General features: G+C 33.5%; 1 protein-coding gene across 2 annotated transcripts in view; it reads right to left on the reverse strand.

The window, feature by feature from the left end:
- The window catches only part of RMDN2 (regulator of microtubule dynamics 2), a 51912-nt gene that overhangs the window by 29812 nt on the left and 4151 nt on the right, over positions 1 to 17949 (reverse strand). For both annotated transcript variants that reach the window (XM_011361400.2, XM_011361401.2), the window contains one exon: positions 15808 to 16275. In XM_011361400.2, the coding sequence (XP_011359702.1) occupies positions 15808 to 16275 (468 nt within the window). The remainder of the gene's footprint in view (positions 1 to 15807; positions 16276 to 17949) is intronic.

Consider the following 17949-nt stretch of genomic DNA (forward strand, 5'->3'; position numbering starts at 1 on the left):
TGAACACACAAAAAGATCCTCAATATCATTAGTCATTAGGGAAATGCAAATCAAAACTCACAATAAAATATCACTTCACACATTCTAGGATGTCTCGAATAAAAGAAACAAGCGATAAGGAAACAAGTGACAATGAAAAATTGGAACCCTTCTACACTACTGATAGGATTGTTAAATAGTGCATCAAGTTTGGAAAGCAATTTGGCAGTTGCTCAAAATGTTAAAGCAGAGTTACCATGTGACTCAGCAATTACACTCCTAAGTACCTATCTAAGAGACCTGAAAACATATGCTTACATAAAAACCTGCACAGGAATGTTCATTAAAACATCATTCATAACAGCCAAAAAATGAAAACAACCCAAATGCCTATCAATAGATGAGTAGATAAACAAAATGGTAAACAATGGAATATTATTTGGTAATATAAAGGAATGAGTGCTGTTGCATGACACAACATGAACAAACATTATGCTAAGTGAAAGGTCATATATTGTATGGTTCCATTTTATAAAATGTATAGGATAGGCAAAGCCATGGAAACAAAGTAGAGAAATGGTTGATGGGGCCTAGGGGTGAGGGTAGATAAAGAATAAGTGGGTACACAGTATAGGCTTTCTATATGAGGTGATGAAAGTGTTTGGAAATTAGACAGTGATGATGGCTGTACAGCTCTGTGAATAAACTAAAACTCACCAAACTGTATACTTTATAAGGGTGAATTTTATGCTATATGTATTATATCTCAATAAAGACATTATTTTTATAAGAAAAAAGAACAAAAACTTGAATACCACTATAGCCATTAAATAAATTAAATTAGAATTTATATATGTATTCTGCGACAAAAAAAGAGAGAGAGTGAGAGAGAGAAAACAGAGTTTTATAGTGAATTCTATCAAATATCCAAAGAGTTAGATTGACTCAAATTCTTCTAAGGAATTAAAAAAGAGAGAACACCTCTCAGCAGATTTTATGAAACTAGTAAAATTGATACCTAAAACAAACAAAAATAGTATAAAATTTGAAAATCATAGGCCAATTTCATACAGAAATATAGATGGAAAAATTTTCAAAAATATCAACCAAAAAAACTGCAATGAACATGAAAGAAAGCATCTTAACCAAACTGAGTTTGTCCTGAGTACTAAAAGCAGTTTAACATTAGAAAATTTCTCTGGTACAACAGATAAAATTTTAAAATCTATATGATCATTTTAGTGTTTACCAAAAAAATTTTTTAAAAATAAATTCAATGCCATTTCAGGACAAAAGAAATATCAAACCTATAAACAAGGAAGAGAAAGGAACTTCTGACCAGAAGTTTTTATATACTAAAAACTATAATATACTTTAAACTTAATGATGAAATATTAGCAGCTTTCTTCTTAAAATCAGGAATAGAGAAGGATATACAATATTGCTGCTTCTATTCAACATTGTACTGCAGATCCTCTTAGCATAACATTAAAAGAAACACAAATAAAAATTATAAAAATTGGGAAAGAAGAAACAGAACTGTTACCATTTGAATATTATTCAACAGAATAACAAACCCAACAGAAATTACAGATAAATAAAACTTACATCTATAATGAATTTTTGAAAATTGATTATATCCTTCTATCTATAAAACAAGTTAGAAAATGTAATTTTATAAAATATAACATTTATAATAATAGCAGAAAAAATATGCGGTACCAAGGAAAAATGCTATAACAGTTTTTTAAAATGACTTTTCTATACAAAATGTCATCGGAAGACATTAAAGAATACCTAAATAAATGGAAAAAGATATCACATCCATAGACAGGAAAACGTAACATTAAAATGATTTCATATGGCCCCAAATTAACCTATACTTTTAATGCTATTCCAATCAAAACCACAATGGTGTTTTCCTATAAAATTTAACCTGACTAAAATTAATATGAAAGGGCAACTGCAAGAAGAGCCAAGAGAATTTTAAAGAACAGATATCAGAATTATAGTATAAAAGAGCTATAGTAAGTCAATGTGGTAATATCATAATAATACACAAACTGGCCAACAAAACAAAAGAGAACATCTAGGCTAGTCTCTTTCCAACATTAAGAAACACTCAAGTGTAGGAAAATAGTTTTCTTACTTTGGACAGGGATCTTCTACTAATAACTGAGCATTTATCAAAAACTATGAGAAAGTTCTGAAAGCAAAATTTAAAAATAGGGCATATCTAAATATGCCTGGGGAAATTGTATCAACTTTGGGTTAGCGTTTAGATTTATACTGGGAGGGAAAAAGGCATTTCATAGATTATCTGATGTCAAACAGAATTTCCCAACACTCTTTTAGCAGGCCTGGAGTAGTTCACTCTAAATAACCAAATTTACCAACAAACACTGGTCTCCTCATACACTTTTTCTGGCCCTATTTGCTGCTCCTAATTTGAATAGGAACTATGCCATGTTCTCTATCTCTTCCTTTCTGCATAATTACTAGCTTCAGTAGCAATAATAGCGTCTCTGAAGGCATACTTACACTTAAGAGGAAATTACATTATTTACTGTGAAAATAAAATAGTGTATTTACAAGCTATATCAAGTGTGTTGCATCAGAATAAACAAAGCATACCTGGCTATAGTACTGTAGTCTCTCCCTACATCAGGCACCCTGATTCAGTTCCCTTTGCTCAGCCTTACCCAACACCTCACTTTCCCAATTTTGTTTTTCAAAAGATACATGATAAAAGAGACTGATGTCAGCAAGATGGTGGACTATGAAAACACTAAATAAATAAAAATAGACTGAAACAGCTTTGTGGGAGATCTAGAAACCAGTCAAAGATTTGCAGTAAACAAGTGAATGCCCAAGAAAGAAAAAGCCATACTCAAAACAGTGGTAAACTTCATGGTGTTTTTGCTCACCATGGCACAGCATGGCTGGGAAGAAATTGTCCAATTCTACTCTTCTCTGCTGGGACAGGAGGAAAAGAGTGGATCTTATTTTCTCACATGTCTAGGGGATTCCTGAGAGATTGGTTTCTGTTTTGTTTGCCTCAGAGCTCAGACAGAAATGAAGACATAGTTTGGTTATCAGATTGGAGGCCACTAAAAGCAGTAGCAGGCACTATAGTATGTGAGAGCTACAGGGGGACTGCAGACTCACAGGTAGCCTGGGTATAAAGAGTATGGAGAAAAGAATACAACAGGACAACTAAGACACCAAGAAAAACAGGGGTGAAACTCTTATTGAAATTAAGATAATTAATAACAGTTGTGTATATAAGGGAACTATGGGGAAAAGCATATAAATAGGCCTACGGAAAACAAATGCCTAGAAAGGACCTGAGAAGACCTTAAACCCTCACACTGGGCTAATTAGTGAGGTTCTTCATCTGCATGGAACCAATCTACAAAGGATGGGATAGGTGGCTATTTTTTCAAATGCGCAATATTCAACAAAACACCACAAAGCACACAAAGAAACAGAAAAAGATGCCCCCGTTCAAATGAACAAATTTTCAGAACCCGACTCTAAAGAAATACAGGCTTTAGACTAACAAGACAATAGTTATATGTTCAAAGAACTAAAGAAAAACATTGAGAGAGAACAAAAAGAAATCAGGAAAACAATATATGAACAAGATAAAAATATCAACAAAGAGTTAGAAATTATAAGAGACAAAGAAGCTGAAAATTACAGTAACTAGCCTCACTAGGAAAAAAAAAAAATCACTAGAAGGCATCAAAAATATACCCAAATAAGCAGAAGAAAGAATCAGCAAACTTAAAGAGAAATCATTTAAAATTGTTGAATCTAAAAAATTTTTTTTTTAAATGAAGAAAAGTAAAAAGCCTAAGAAACTTTATGGAACATTATAAATCAGACCAATATACATATTATGAGAATCCCAGGAGAAGGAAGAGAGAAGGGGTAGAGAGCTTATTTTGAGGAATAATAGCCACCCTGACACACTTATTTTAGGAAAGACATGAATATACAAATACAAGAAGCTCAATGAATTCCAAGCAGAATAAACCTCAAAGAGATCCTCATCATGACATACACATAAACTGTGGAAAGTTAAAGACAAATCTTAGAAATCTTAAAAGTAGCAAGAAAAAAAGCAATTTGTCATAAATAAGGGATCCTCAATAAAACTATCAGCAGATTTCTCAAAAGAAACTTTGTAGGCCTGAAGGCAGTGAGATGATATATTTAAAGTGCTGAAAGAAAACAATGTCAACCAAGAATTCTCTATCTGGCAAAACCGTCCTTTAAAATTGAGAGAGAAATTCAGACATTCCAGATAAACAAAAGCTGAGGGAGTTCATTATCCCTAGACCTACCTTATAAGAAATTCTAAAGGGAATCCTTCGAATTGAAACAAAAAGACATTAGATGGTAACTTGTAGCCATGAAATTATAAAATTTTCTGGTAAATGTAAATACACCGATAAATCTAAAAACCAGTATTATTGTATTTTTGGTTCATAACTCCATTTTTTATTCTTTTACTCAAAAGATTTAAAAAGAAAAGCATAAAATTAATTGATAAGTATATGCTAATAGTTATTCAATAAATAAAGATGTAATATGCGACATCAATAAAATAAGTGGGGGGGTGGAACTGTATAAGGAAGGATTTTTATATGTAATTAAAATTAAGTTATTATCAGTTTAAAATAGTTGTTATAAATATAGGATGTTATACGTAATGCCTACGGCAAACACAAAGAAAATATCTATAGAATACATGGACACAAAAATGAGAAAGGAATCAAACTATGTCACTACAAAAGTCAAGCAAACACAAAGGAAGGCAGTAAGGAAGGAAATGAAGGACAAAAAAATACTATATAAGACATACAGAAAACAAATAACAAAATGGCAATAATAAGTCTTTCACTATTAGTAATTACTTTAAATGTAAATGGATTAAATTCCCTATTAAAAGACACAGGTTAGAATGAATTTAAAAAATCAGGATCATATGTTGTCTACAAGAGACTCACTTTAGAACTAAGGACACACATAGGTTAGAGGAAAAAGGATGAAAAAGATATTTCATATAAATAATAACTGAAGGAAAGAGTGCTGGCTATACTAATATCAGACAAAATGGACTTTAAGTCAAAAACTTATAAGAAACAAAGAAGGACATTATATAATTATAAAAGACTCAATTTGTCAATAATATGTAACAATAATAAACATACATTCACTAAACATTAGAATTCCTAAATATATGAAGCAAACATTGACAGAATTGAAGGGAGAAAGAGACAGCAGTTAAATACTAGTAGGAAACTTAAATATCTCATTTTTAATAATGGATAGAACAACCAGACAGAAGATCAACTGGAACCAGAGGAACCGAATATTACTACTGACCAATTTGACTTAACAAACATACACAGAATATCCCATTCAACAACAGCAGAATACACATTCTTCTCAAGTGCACATGTAATGTTCTCCAGGATAAATCATGTTATGCCAAAACATGTCTTAATGATTTTTAAAAGATTAAAATAATATAAAATATCTTTTCTAATTACAATGACATGAAACTAGAAATCAACAACAGATGGACAACTGGAAAATCCATAATTATGTAAAAACTAAACAATACACTCTTAAACAACCAATGAGTCAAAGAAGAAATCACAAGAGAAATTAGTAAATACCTTGAGTCATAAGAATAAAACCACAATATATCAAAACTTATGGGATGCAGCCAAAGCAGTATGCAGGAGGAAACTTATAGATGTAAGTGTTTATAAGAAGAAAGGTCTCAAATCAACAATCTAAATTTCTACCTTGAGGAACTAGAAAAAAAGGGCAAACTAAACCTAAAGCTAGTAGAAGGAAGGAAATAATAAAGATTAGAACAACAACAACAAGAAAAACCACATAGAGAATAAAAAACTATAATAGAGAAAATCAACTAAAGCAAGAGTCGGTTCTTCAAAAAGATCAACAGAATTGACAAACCTTTAGCTAGACTAAGAAAAAAGAGGAGAAGAATCAAATAACTAAAATCAGAAATGAAAGACAGGATATCACTACCAATTTTACAGAAATAAAAAGGATTATGAGAGTACTATGAAGGATAGTATGCCAACAAACTGGATAACTTAGATAAAATGGATAAATTCCTAGAAACATACATACCAAGTCTGAATCAGGAAGAAAGAAAATCTGAACAGATCTATAACTATTAAGGAGATGGAATCAGTAATCAAAAACCTCCCAATAAAGGAAAGCCCAGGACCACATGGCTTCCTTGGTGAATTCCACAAACATTTAAAGAAGAATTAACACCAGTATTACTCATAATCCTTCCAAAAGTTAAAGGGAAAGAACATTTCCTAACTCATTCTATGAGGTCATCATTACCTGATACCAAAGCCATACAAACATACTTAAAGAAAAGTAGATCAATATTCTTGGTCAATATTGATGAAAAACTCCTCAACAAATATTAGCAAAAAGATTTGTAAAAACACTGAAATGATTATATGCCATGAACAAGTGGGATTTTTTCTGGGAATGAAGGCCTGATCAACATCAACATCAAAAAAATAAAAAGAAATAATATATCAACTGGATATCAAAATTAAAAACTTCTGTGCATAAATAGACATGATCAACAATGTGAAAGACAACCCATAAAATAGAAGAAAACATTTTTAAGTCATATATCTGATAAAGGGTTAATATCCAGAATATACAAAGAACTACAACTCAACCAAAAAGTAAACAGCCTTATTATAAAATGGGCAAAAGACTTGAATAAACATTTCTCTAAAGAAGATATACAAATGGCCAATAAGCACATAAAAAAATGCTCAATGTCACTAATCATTAGGGAAATGCAAATCAAAACCACAATGAGATACCACCTCACATCCACTAGGATGGTTACAATTAAAAAAAAAAACAAAAACAGACAACCGTTAACAAGGATGTGGTGAAATTGGAATCCTCATGCACTCTTGGAGGAATGCAAGATGTTCTAGCTGCTTTGAAAAAAAGTACAGCAGTTCCTCAAAAACTTAAAAATAAAATTACCAAATGATCCAGTAATTACACTTGTAGGTATATAGTTAAAATAATTGAAAGGAGGGTCTCAAAGAGGTATCTGTACACTCATGTGCATAACAGCATTATTAACAACAGTCAAAAGGTAGAAGCAACCAAAGTATCCATTGACAGATGACTGGATAAACTAAATGTGGTTTATATATGCAACGGAATACTAGTATACCTTAAAAAAGAAGGAAATTCTGACACATGCTACAACATGGATGAACCTTGAAGACAGTATGCTAAATGAAATATGCTAGCTATGAAAAGACAACTATAACGTAATTATACTTACATAAGGTACCTAGAGGAATTAAATTCAAAGAGTCAGAAAGTAGAATAGTGGTTGCTGGAGGCTAGTGAGAGGAGGATAGGGAGTTATTGTTTAATGGGTACAGAATTTCAGTTTTGTAAGATAAAAGTTCTTAAGATGGATGGCGATGATGTTTGCCCAACAATATGAATATACTTAATGCCACTGAACTTAAAAATGGTTAAGATGGTAAGTTTTATGTTATGCATATTTCACAACTGAAAAACTAAAATAGAAAAAAAATTTAAGATCTATGCAAACAAAAAAGGGGGAGAAAAACACAAAAATAGCATTTTGACCAATGATACAGTTAGGCAGCATTTTATTATGACAAATAAGTGAATATAATGTAAATTCCTTTCCTTTAAAAAGACTAATTATATTCTAACTTAAGTACTTTTAATTGCCTATATACTTTTTTTTAATTGCCTATATAGTTATTCTGATAAATATATTTATAAACTTTAATATAATGAAAAAAATCTAAAAAATATTCCTTTAAAAATTTTGGGAGACACTTTTTTAAATAAAAATTTTATTAAAATTTGTAAAATTTTGGAAAACTTCTGAAAAAATATTTTTTAAAAAATAAAAACATTTTTTAATCTCTGATTTCAGAGTTCTCTGAATTTCTAGACATATGCATACATTAATGTGGATTAAAAGTATTTAGTTAAAATATCTGGTTTCAATATATTCTACATATTTCCATGACAATATGTTTCTACTTATGATCCTTGCATTAGTAAAAACATCATCTGTCAGTGGAATGTCTGGCATGAGAAATATAGCTAGCAAGTCTTATACAAATGAAAATTTGGGAATTGATAAATACAGCAATATATTGCTGTATTTAGAAATACTATCTCTAATGATAAGACTAGGATAAAAGAAGATATTAAACTCTCAAAGAATGCAATACGTTTAGAAGACCTATATATCAAAGCTTGATGTTATTTTCAGAGCACAAATGTATTCTAATAGTCACTCAGAAATTAGGGACTAGTCAATCTGTCCCAAATCTGTTACAGGCCTGAAACACATGAATAATCTTTGACTTCCATATTTCAATAATGTTAATAAACTATCTTTCAAAAAACACTGCAATTAAAGTTAAATTTAGACTGTAACGTAGACATCTATTTTAGAAAACGCTGTGATGCTTAATAAGGGAGAACACATCTATGAGAACCAAGCAGTGATTTCTACAGACTATAGTGTGCCTGGGAGGAAAACTTCTGATGTGAGCTGCCCTTCTAAGAGAGGGTAAAGTCTGAGGTGACCTTATTTCAGGAATTTCAACAGGTGAAAATTGGTCTTCAAATCTTTCCGAGTTAGCAATATTTTCATCCTCAAAGGAATCTGCAGTAACTTCATTTTGAAATGGGGTAAAGCTCGTAGTATTTTTATGAAATGAAGAAAATTGAATATTATGGAGAACAGGAGAAGTTACACTTTGAGAGGGATGTGGTTGAATCACAGCTGAAGAATTATCTGTACTGTGACTTTGAGAACCAGGATGAAGGGAAGCTTTCCTTAATTGGCTTCTTCCTTGCATATTAGTGGCAATTCCATTTTGTTGATATGAATGGGAAATAAAAGGTGGAACTGAAAAGGAGGCTGCTCTTTGTTGTTGATGGGTGCTTCTATTAACTGAGTTCTGATGGCCTGAAGAATTAGCTTTTGTTTCAAAATTTATAAAGTGTTTAATAGTATAATCAGGAGAACAAGACCTTATACATTGTTCAGCATCAGTAGGACTTGACTTTTTAGAAACTATTTCAATTTCACTTGGATTAAACGTGTTCTCATTACTTGATTGAAGACTAAAAATTGCAGCACCGTCATAACAGGAAATTATACTTAGTTTAGGGGCACAGGAAAATATTTGGGATCTAAAGCCAAAATGTCCTGAGGAAGATTCTAAATCACTGAAGTTGCTTTTTTCTTGAGAATCAAAGTTTGCTCTACTTTGTTGACGGTGAAGGGAAGCACAGCTTTTCTGAAATTTAGCTAATAAAGAGCATCTTCTTTCAGAGAAAGATGAGTGAATAGATGTGTTTGATGGAGAATATAAATGTTTACTTCCTCTACGTAAACTGACTCTACGTATTGTATAAGCATGACTTGTTTTAAGATCAAGAGATGTGGTTGGCTGAATAATAGAAGAGGCTCCGTGGTGCAGCAGGGGATCTGAAGGTACTTGATCTTCAGGACAATTTGGTTGGAAGCTCTGGTCCTCTTTGCAGCAGCTAGAGTGAGAAAAGTGTCAAATGAGGAAAAAAATAGGGAGCAAAAGTGGAAACCTGCCAAGCCTCTTGAAGAATAACATCCACCTTATTAATATGTAAACAACAGGGAATAAGAAAATTATGGCAGCTGCAGTGGATGGTCACACAGAGGTACCCAGAAGAATGCCTAAGTCTAAAAGGCTGTCTCTAATTACTCACAATAGTATCTGGCCAGTCTATTAAACCTTGGGAAGGTAAGTTGAAAGACTCAGGGAAGCAGGCATAAAGAAAGATCAGGGGCAACAAAACTAAAGGATCCCCTAAAGGAAAAGGGAACTTTCTGTTTTAAAAATAATAAACCATACTATCTGTGTGAGAGTATTAAACTACTCTATTTAAAGGAGTTAAGTATAATAAATTTATACACTGTTGATAAATGCATTTAAAAATATTAACCATGGATCAAACAGAATCTGTCTGGAGAGTATTTCATATAAATATCCAGCTATTCCATATATTGTTATGTGGGAAACTAAAGGAAGCATTAAAGCTTGGTTTATTGGTATATCAATGTTCTTCAGCACATGAAACATATGGAGAAGTGTTTTTTCTTTATAAAGACTTACCTTATGCATTTTCCCATATTGAATTCAATCCAAAATAAATCTCTCCCTTCCTTTCTAAGCCATCACCTTGAAACCATAAATTGCCCTGTGTAGGTGGAACAGGTCAGAAGACTGAATTCTTAAGCTGCATGTGGAATTAACATGGCAATAACATAGAATGTGATGACAGCAAACTCTAGAATCTAATGACGTCAGTTTAGAATAAAATTGTCCTGTGGCTCATCTTTCTGAAAAGCTCCAATTCATGTGACTGAAATGTGTATTCTAACGTCATTATGTTCAAGGAGTCAGCCAACAAATCAAGGGATAAGAAAATAACAGGATGAAGGCAATACCATATATGATATCTGTATAATTCTTGACTTGGAACTATCTCACTAGCTGCCCTCCATACCTCTGGCCTATTAACTCATTCTTCTTTCACTTGAACATGCTTTACCCCCATGTTTTTACAACTTCCAGTGATATGGAAAAGTAACTTTACAAACTTTGCTCGAAGATATATAGAGAAGGTAAAAAAGCCTAAATAGCAAATGTCATTGCCCCCAAATGAAACAAGGTTCAGCTAACTTGGCAGTAAAGCATGCTGTCTGATTGTGTGGTTGACAGGCATAGACTATAAAGATGTGTTGTTCTGCTGTTTATAATCCCTTGAAACAATTTATACCCATTTCAAGGTAAGGTTAATAGCGTTATTCCAAAAATATGTATATATACTGCACTGTCCATATAAGTGTATGTGTGTAGCAACTTACGACATAAAATACCTTCTCAAATATATTTCTTTTTACTTCTCAATATCCTGAATATTCTACTACCACCTCCTATTTTTGTTCCCTTCCTAACAATCTTCTTTAGGAAACCTTTGAAGAAATTCCTTTCCAGAGGCCTAAAGCTCTCTAATTCTCACCATACAATTGTCAGTTTGTCATTTGATTTTACTCTACATGCAAGCTAATAAATTAATCTGTTACTGTTCCATGGATACTGAAGAAATACTACTCTTGGGTCAGAGACAGAGCTGTATTACCCACAGCAAATCAAGCAATGTGATCATCAGCATATTTGTATTGGTTCTCCTTGACCCCAGGTCCTACTAGGGCAGTGCAGAGGGCCTAGAGACTCTTGCATTTGCAGTGAGTTGTGTTACAAACAAAAGAACACGAAGCTTAGGGAATCCACCACTTTTATAGCAAGCAGTAAGCAAATCGGCTAAACTTGCTTTTGCTCCTGGAGAAAAACATTACCTCATTCCTCAGGGTTTCTCACCACAACCTTGAGAAATGACCAGGATAAACGGTGGTCATGCAGACTTTATACCCTTCACAGAAATTAACTCAAAAATGAATCACAGACCTAAATATAAAATGCAAAACTATAAAAATCCTAGAAGGTTACATTGGAGAAAACCTGGATAAATTATTAGCTTGCATGTAGAGTAAAATCAAATGACAAACTGAGAATTGTATGGTGAGAATCAGAGAGCTTTAGGCCTCTGGAAAGGAATGTCTTCAAAGGTTTCCCAAAGAAGGTTAGGAAGGGAACAAAAACAGGAGGAATATCCCGAATATTCCCTTATTCGGGATATTGAGAACTAAAAAGCAATGACTTTTTAGATGCAACGTCAAAGGCGCAATTCATGAAAGAAATAATTAATAAACTTCTGCTCTGTGAAAGACAATGTCAAGAGATTGAGATACCACAGACTGGGAGAAAATATTTGCAAAACACATATCTGAAAAAGGACTGTTATCTAAAATATACAAAGCCTTAAAATTCAAAAATAAGAAAATGAACAACCTGATTTAAAAACAGGTCAAAGACCTTAACAGACACCTCGCCAAAGAGTATATACAGATGGCAAATAAGCATATGAAAAGATGCTCCACATGATTGGTCATTAGAGAAATGCAAATGAAAACAACAGTGAGATACCACTATACATCTATAGAATGGTCAAAATCTGGAACGCAGGTAACATTGAACACTGGTGAGGATGTGGAGCAACAGGAACTCTTATTCATTGTCTAGGGGAATGCAAAATAGTACAGCCACTTTAGAAGTGAAGACAGCCACTTTGGAAAACAGTATGGCGGTTTCTTACAAAACTAAACATATTCTTACCATACAATCCAGCAATCATGCTCCTTGGTATTTACTCAAATGAGATGAAAACTATGTCCAATCAAAAATCTGCACATGGATGTTTATAGCAGCTGTCTTCATAATTGCCAAAACTTGAAAGCAACCAAGACATCCTTCAGTAGATGAGTGGATAAATAAACTGTGGTACATCCAGACAATGGAATATTACTCAGCACTAAAAAGAAATGAGCTGTTAACCTATGAAAAGATATGGAGGGAACTTAAATGCATATTATGAAGCAAAAGAAGTTAATCTGAAAAGCCTACACACTGTATGTTTCCAACTATGACATTCTGGAAAAGGGAAAACCATGGAGACAGTAAAAAGATCGGTGGTTGTCAGGGCCTGTGGAGGAAAGAGGGATGAATAGCCAGAGCACAGAGGATTTTTAGGGCAGTGAAAATACTGTGTGATACCATGAGATTCATGTCCAAACCCACAGAATGTACACCAAGAGTGAACCATAATGTACACTATGGACTTTGATCAATTATGATGTATCAGTGTAGGTTCATCATTTGTAACAAACGTACCACTCTGGTGCTGGAGTTTTATAATGGGAGAGGCTATGCATGTGTGAGGGTAAGGATTACATGGGACATCTCTGTGTCTTTCCCTAAATTTTTGCTGTGAACCTGAAACTGCTCCAAAAAAGTAGTCTCAATTTTTAAAAAAATCAAGGCGGGGAGCGGGGGGAGATTTTTCAGGGCCTTATATTCTTAGGACACCTAGCAAGATGTGTAGGAGAGTAAGAAGCCCAAGGAGGACTGGCTCTCACTACAGCAATCTATTATTTTGTTCCCCTATCTTGTGAGATGATTGTCTATTGTTCTTAAGTCACATTAAGATCCATATATAGTTTCTATAAGAAACTTTCCTTTCCCAAATTGGGCCAGCTTATTGTTTAACGATCTCATCTAGGGCCTCTAAAAGAAGCACTTCCCCCACTGAGCTGGCCCAAAGGAAGTGGTGAAGTTATAATTGGATCTCAAAGCTGAAAAATATTTCTGCCCAAAGAAGGTAATAAGTGATGTCAGATCATTCCACTCTCCCTCTACTGATTATCAATTTTTTAAAAAAGGGTCTGGGTGTATGTGTTTGGGGTTTGAGAAGAAGATCCAGATGAGCCTAAACATTTGAAAAGAAAAGAAATCACGTACTAGTATGGGTAATATATAGCAGTTGTTTAATAGTTTCTGGATAGACAACTTATTTAAATCTCTATTCCTAAAATTGCCCCCTCACTGTTTATTTTTAAGAAAACCGCAATTAGACCTAACCCGAAAGAAGCTAGCAAACTTTACAATGACACACATGTAAAATCTGTTTCTCCTTCAATCAATTCCTGACTCTTGTTATTCTATCAATTCCATGATCTCAGGCACCTTCTGTGTTGATTATGTCTTATGGTCAACCTAAACCTCCTCCTTTCTTACCTCAGCCACCCTATCCCCACCAAAACCAATACTCCATCATGATATAGCTCACTATGCTCCATGTTTACTTGTAACCATAACTGTCACTAATTAAAACAATCTCATCATGATATCTCAGCAGTTAGAAAATCTTCTAGAACAAAGGGTACATCGTAGTCACTAGGAGAGTATGTTAAAATGCAGATTCCTGGGCACCACTTCAAGAGGTTCTGATTTACTAGGTCTGAGGTGAGCCTTGAGAATGTGCATTTCCATAAAGCTCCCAGACTAGATGAAAAGTTGATGCTTCTGGTCCACAGACCTCATTTTGAGTAGCTGTTCTAGAACATCTGAGTAATTAGTAACCCCTCAGAGTGATGATTAAAAGGGCCTTTGGAGGTAGCTCACAAGAGCTTCCCAACTCCTGGGGTCCAATAAGGACAACAAATGATATCAAGACTGAATGTCCCTTCTCTTGGTGCCTAGATGATAAGTCCTTTTTGCATCCTAGTACACACCTGGAGGGGAAGTAGGATGAGGGAAGTCAGAAGAACCCTGAATGTGACTGAGTCTTTAACATAAAAAAGACTAGCTCTAAACTAGAATTGACTGAATTAATGTATATTGACATGTTCAACTTTTCTCACATTATCCAAAACGGAGATAGTGAACTACTCTGAATTCAGTTATAATGTACAGTTACATCTTCAGCTGATCTGAGTGTAGTGAATGTAAATTATTCCATCTATTACATTAATTATTATTTGTACAAATGGCATACCAGATATACCCAGTTATGCAAAATAACAATAATGGTCATCACTAAATTAGCACTAGGTTAACTCTGTTATGTTTTCTGTGTTCATTCATTACAATATTAAACTTATCCACATAGGTTCACTGTTTGTAGTTTGCTACTCAGATAGCATGGTTATCTGTATGAGACTTGAAAGGCAGAAAAAGTATTGCTTGGGGATCACCAAACAATTTAATATAGGCTATCTCTAGACCTGCCTTATCTACTATTAGTTCCTTTTGAAAGAAAGGTTTACTAATTCACTAAATAGTAGCTATTAAATGCAATCTAGTAAAGATAAAGAAACAGTACATGGTCAAAGGTTTGAACTGATCCAGTAACAAACTAGACGTAGTTTTAAAAACAATAGAAACAAAAAAAGTACATATTTTAGGTCAAGAAGTACAGACGTGTTCCAGCAATATCAGCTGTGAGGACTATAAGGATGAAAACATGAGGTCTCTGCCCTAAAGAAATTCAGGCTATGTCATATTTACTAGTGCTTCTTTATTTACTTGCCTACTTTACTCCTCAAAAAAACTAGTCAGGCATAATTTCTTTATTCATAAATCATTTTTTCCTTAAAAGAATATTATTTATGCTTTTGGTTTCAGAATACAATCGAATGGATTACTCCAGTCTAGGATAAAACTGAATCACTTGTACATTCTCAAATCTTTTTAGGTCTGCACTGCTTAATCCAGTAGCCACAAGTCCCATATGGTTATTTATTTTAAATTAATTACAATTAAATAAAATTAGAACATCAGCTCCTCAGTTGTACCAGCTATACTTCAAGTGGCTACCATACTGGGCAGCACAAATTTAGACCATTTCCATCACTGCAGAAGGTTCTATTGGACTGCATTTATTGGACAAGTCTTATATAGGGGGTCACACAGTGGCCACATATAAAAATAGGTTACAAATTTTGGCAAACAATTACCATCTTCTTCAATACTCACGTGATGCCACCTAGCATTAGTAAGTTACTTACATCTTCTTTGTCAACATGGTCTACTCTAGCTTAAATACTAACTTCTATTGAATATGGTTTTAATTATAATGCATGCCAAAATAATCACTTTTTTATGTCTTGTTAGTAACAGAATATATGACTGGGAATGCATAATAAAAGTACTTAAATAATAGTAATAACGCAATAAATCATCAATTCAACATGGGAAACATCTTTAAAAAACTTACCCTCCTTCACTTTCCGCTTCCTCTGAACTATTACTTGTTCTTGAACTTCGAACTGTGGCCAGCTTTCTTTTTCTAGCTCTGTGCTGAGGACTTATCTTATGAGCAGTTGTCTTCCCTCCAAGTTCACCATGTATATATTCCTCCAGTTTTGGAATGGCTTCTTTAAGAACTCTGATTTCTTCTTTGAGTTTTTCCATAGTCATCAGTAATTCATTTAACTTCTCCAATATCTGAAGTTGCCTTCCTTGAAAGATTGCTGCTGTTCCTTGGCCATTGTATGTTTCATTTTGCAAAGTCATCGAATCGAATGTATTACCCAGAGAAAGAAATTTAGGTAAATTCACCGCTATCCTTGGTTTACGAACCTTGTGGTACCACAAAAGCAGTAAGCTGATTCCCGTAGTTCCCACCATAATGCCAAGTATCAGTTCTTTGTTTGTGGAATGAGGCATTTCTTGGTTTTTGTTTCTAAAATTAAAAAGCATAAATGTAAATGAATGTTGTTTCTATCTTTGTCCAAGACAAAAATGATAGAGTTTATCCAATCAACAAAAACCAATCTGTATCACACACACACAAAAAAGTACTTGGTAAAATAAATCATAAACTATGTTACCTTTATAATAATGTATGTGGCCTAGCAGAAAAATTTACTTTAAGGATATTACTTAAGTCCAGTGTAAAGTATCAACTTTAATTCGGAATTTGTATTCTATAGGACTGATCTGAAATTTACTCTTTACTGTAACTTTTTAAAGGGTATGATAGAGGTTAAAGCATCATTATAAATTTCTGAAAAAAACTATTTAAGAATTCGAATTATGCTTAACCGTCTGAACCTTTTGCCTAAAATTAACTTGTGTGCTGATTTCTGAGTCTTATCTAATCTTAAGAGAGGCCAGAAAAACGTTCTTCCTTAGCACCTAGTTCACATTTGTACTGTAGAGTGATAAACGTTTTTAAGGTCCAGGGTTTTGAGATACAAAATATATTAGAGAGCTCTGGCAAGTTTGTAAAACACTCCATCTGTTTTTTTCAACATGGAAAGCAAAAATGCTAATATATATGCAGGCTTCATCTCCTTTCTTCCTCTGACCCAGAATTCTTCTGCTGCTTATATTTCTGCTGAGGTCTTAATGATTTCCTTTTCTTTCAAATTTTCACTTTTTAAAATAGTAAGAAAAAATAATTTCCTTGATTCCTTTCTCCTGAACTTTCACCTTTTTGTATTTCAGGCCCAAGCTTGGTGACCCACGTAATTCCATATAAATTCAGCTCCTTTGACTAAATGCACCATAATCTTTCTTTAGTATTTCCCATCTTCACTAGTTATATTGCTTATCTCTGTTCTTAAAGTAAGAAGACTCTTAAAGTAACATAATAATATGAAAGCCACTTTCCTTCAGAGACTTTAAAGTGGCAGTAAGTATAGCAGAACTATGGTGAACTTTTGTAATCACAGTACAATATAGAAAGACTTTTTTACAGACTTTAAAGTTCCCAAAATTGTTTTCCCATCAATTTCCCCTATTTTGTAAAAAGGTAACCACCTGTATTAAATTATGTTAGCAACTTGGGAGAAATGTTACAAATAGGGGTAAACTGTTCATTACAGGAAATTAAATTTGTAAATTTTTTGGTTTGTTTTTTCCTGACACTTTCTCAAGGAGCAGATTATTACAGCACTGCCACCTATGATCCCTGAGAAAAAGGAAACAAATTAGGTAAATCCTTTAATCTCTCCAAATTTACAACTGGAGGCAACGTCTGAACTATTGGCACAGGGAGGGGAAAACCAAACAGAGCCTGGTAGTCTTGAGTTGAACAGAGATCAGAGTTCAGGGAAACTGAAGCACCTAGAATTTTTGTGGCACAGTACTGTAGATGAGGGAGGTATGCACAGAAAGAACTATTTGGAAACTCTATTTTACTACAGGTCTGAGTATAAATGAAGACTAATGATTTTAAAATAATAATCTTTCAGAAATTGCCTCAGGTGTTGGTGAATACTATATCCAAGAGAATTAAGAATCCTTTCTTCTGAAGCCAAAGGTTCAAGTACAAAGCCTGTGTACTTAAACTGGCCTGTCTGACCTCAGGTTACAGTTTTCCTGGATTAATCTTTTTTAAGCAAAAAGTTTT

Source organism: Pteropus vampyrus, unplaced genomic scaffold (assembly GCF_000151845.1).
Source record: "Pteropus vampyrus isolate Shadow unplaced genomic scaffold, Pvam_2.0 Scaffold66, whole genome shotgun sequence".
Classification (NCBI taxonomy): domain Eukaryota; kingdom Metazoa; phylum Chordata; class Mammalia; order Chiroptera; family Pteropodidae; genus Pteropus; species Pteropus vampyrus.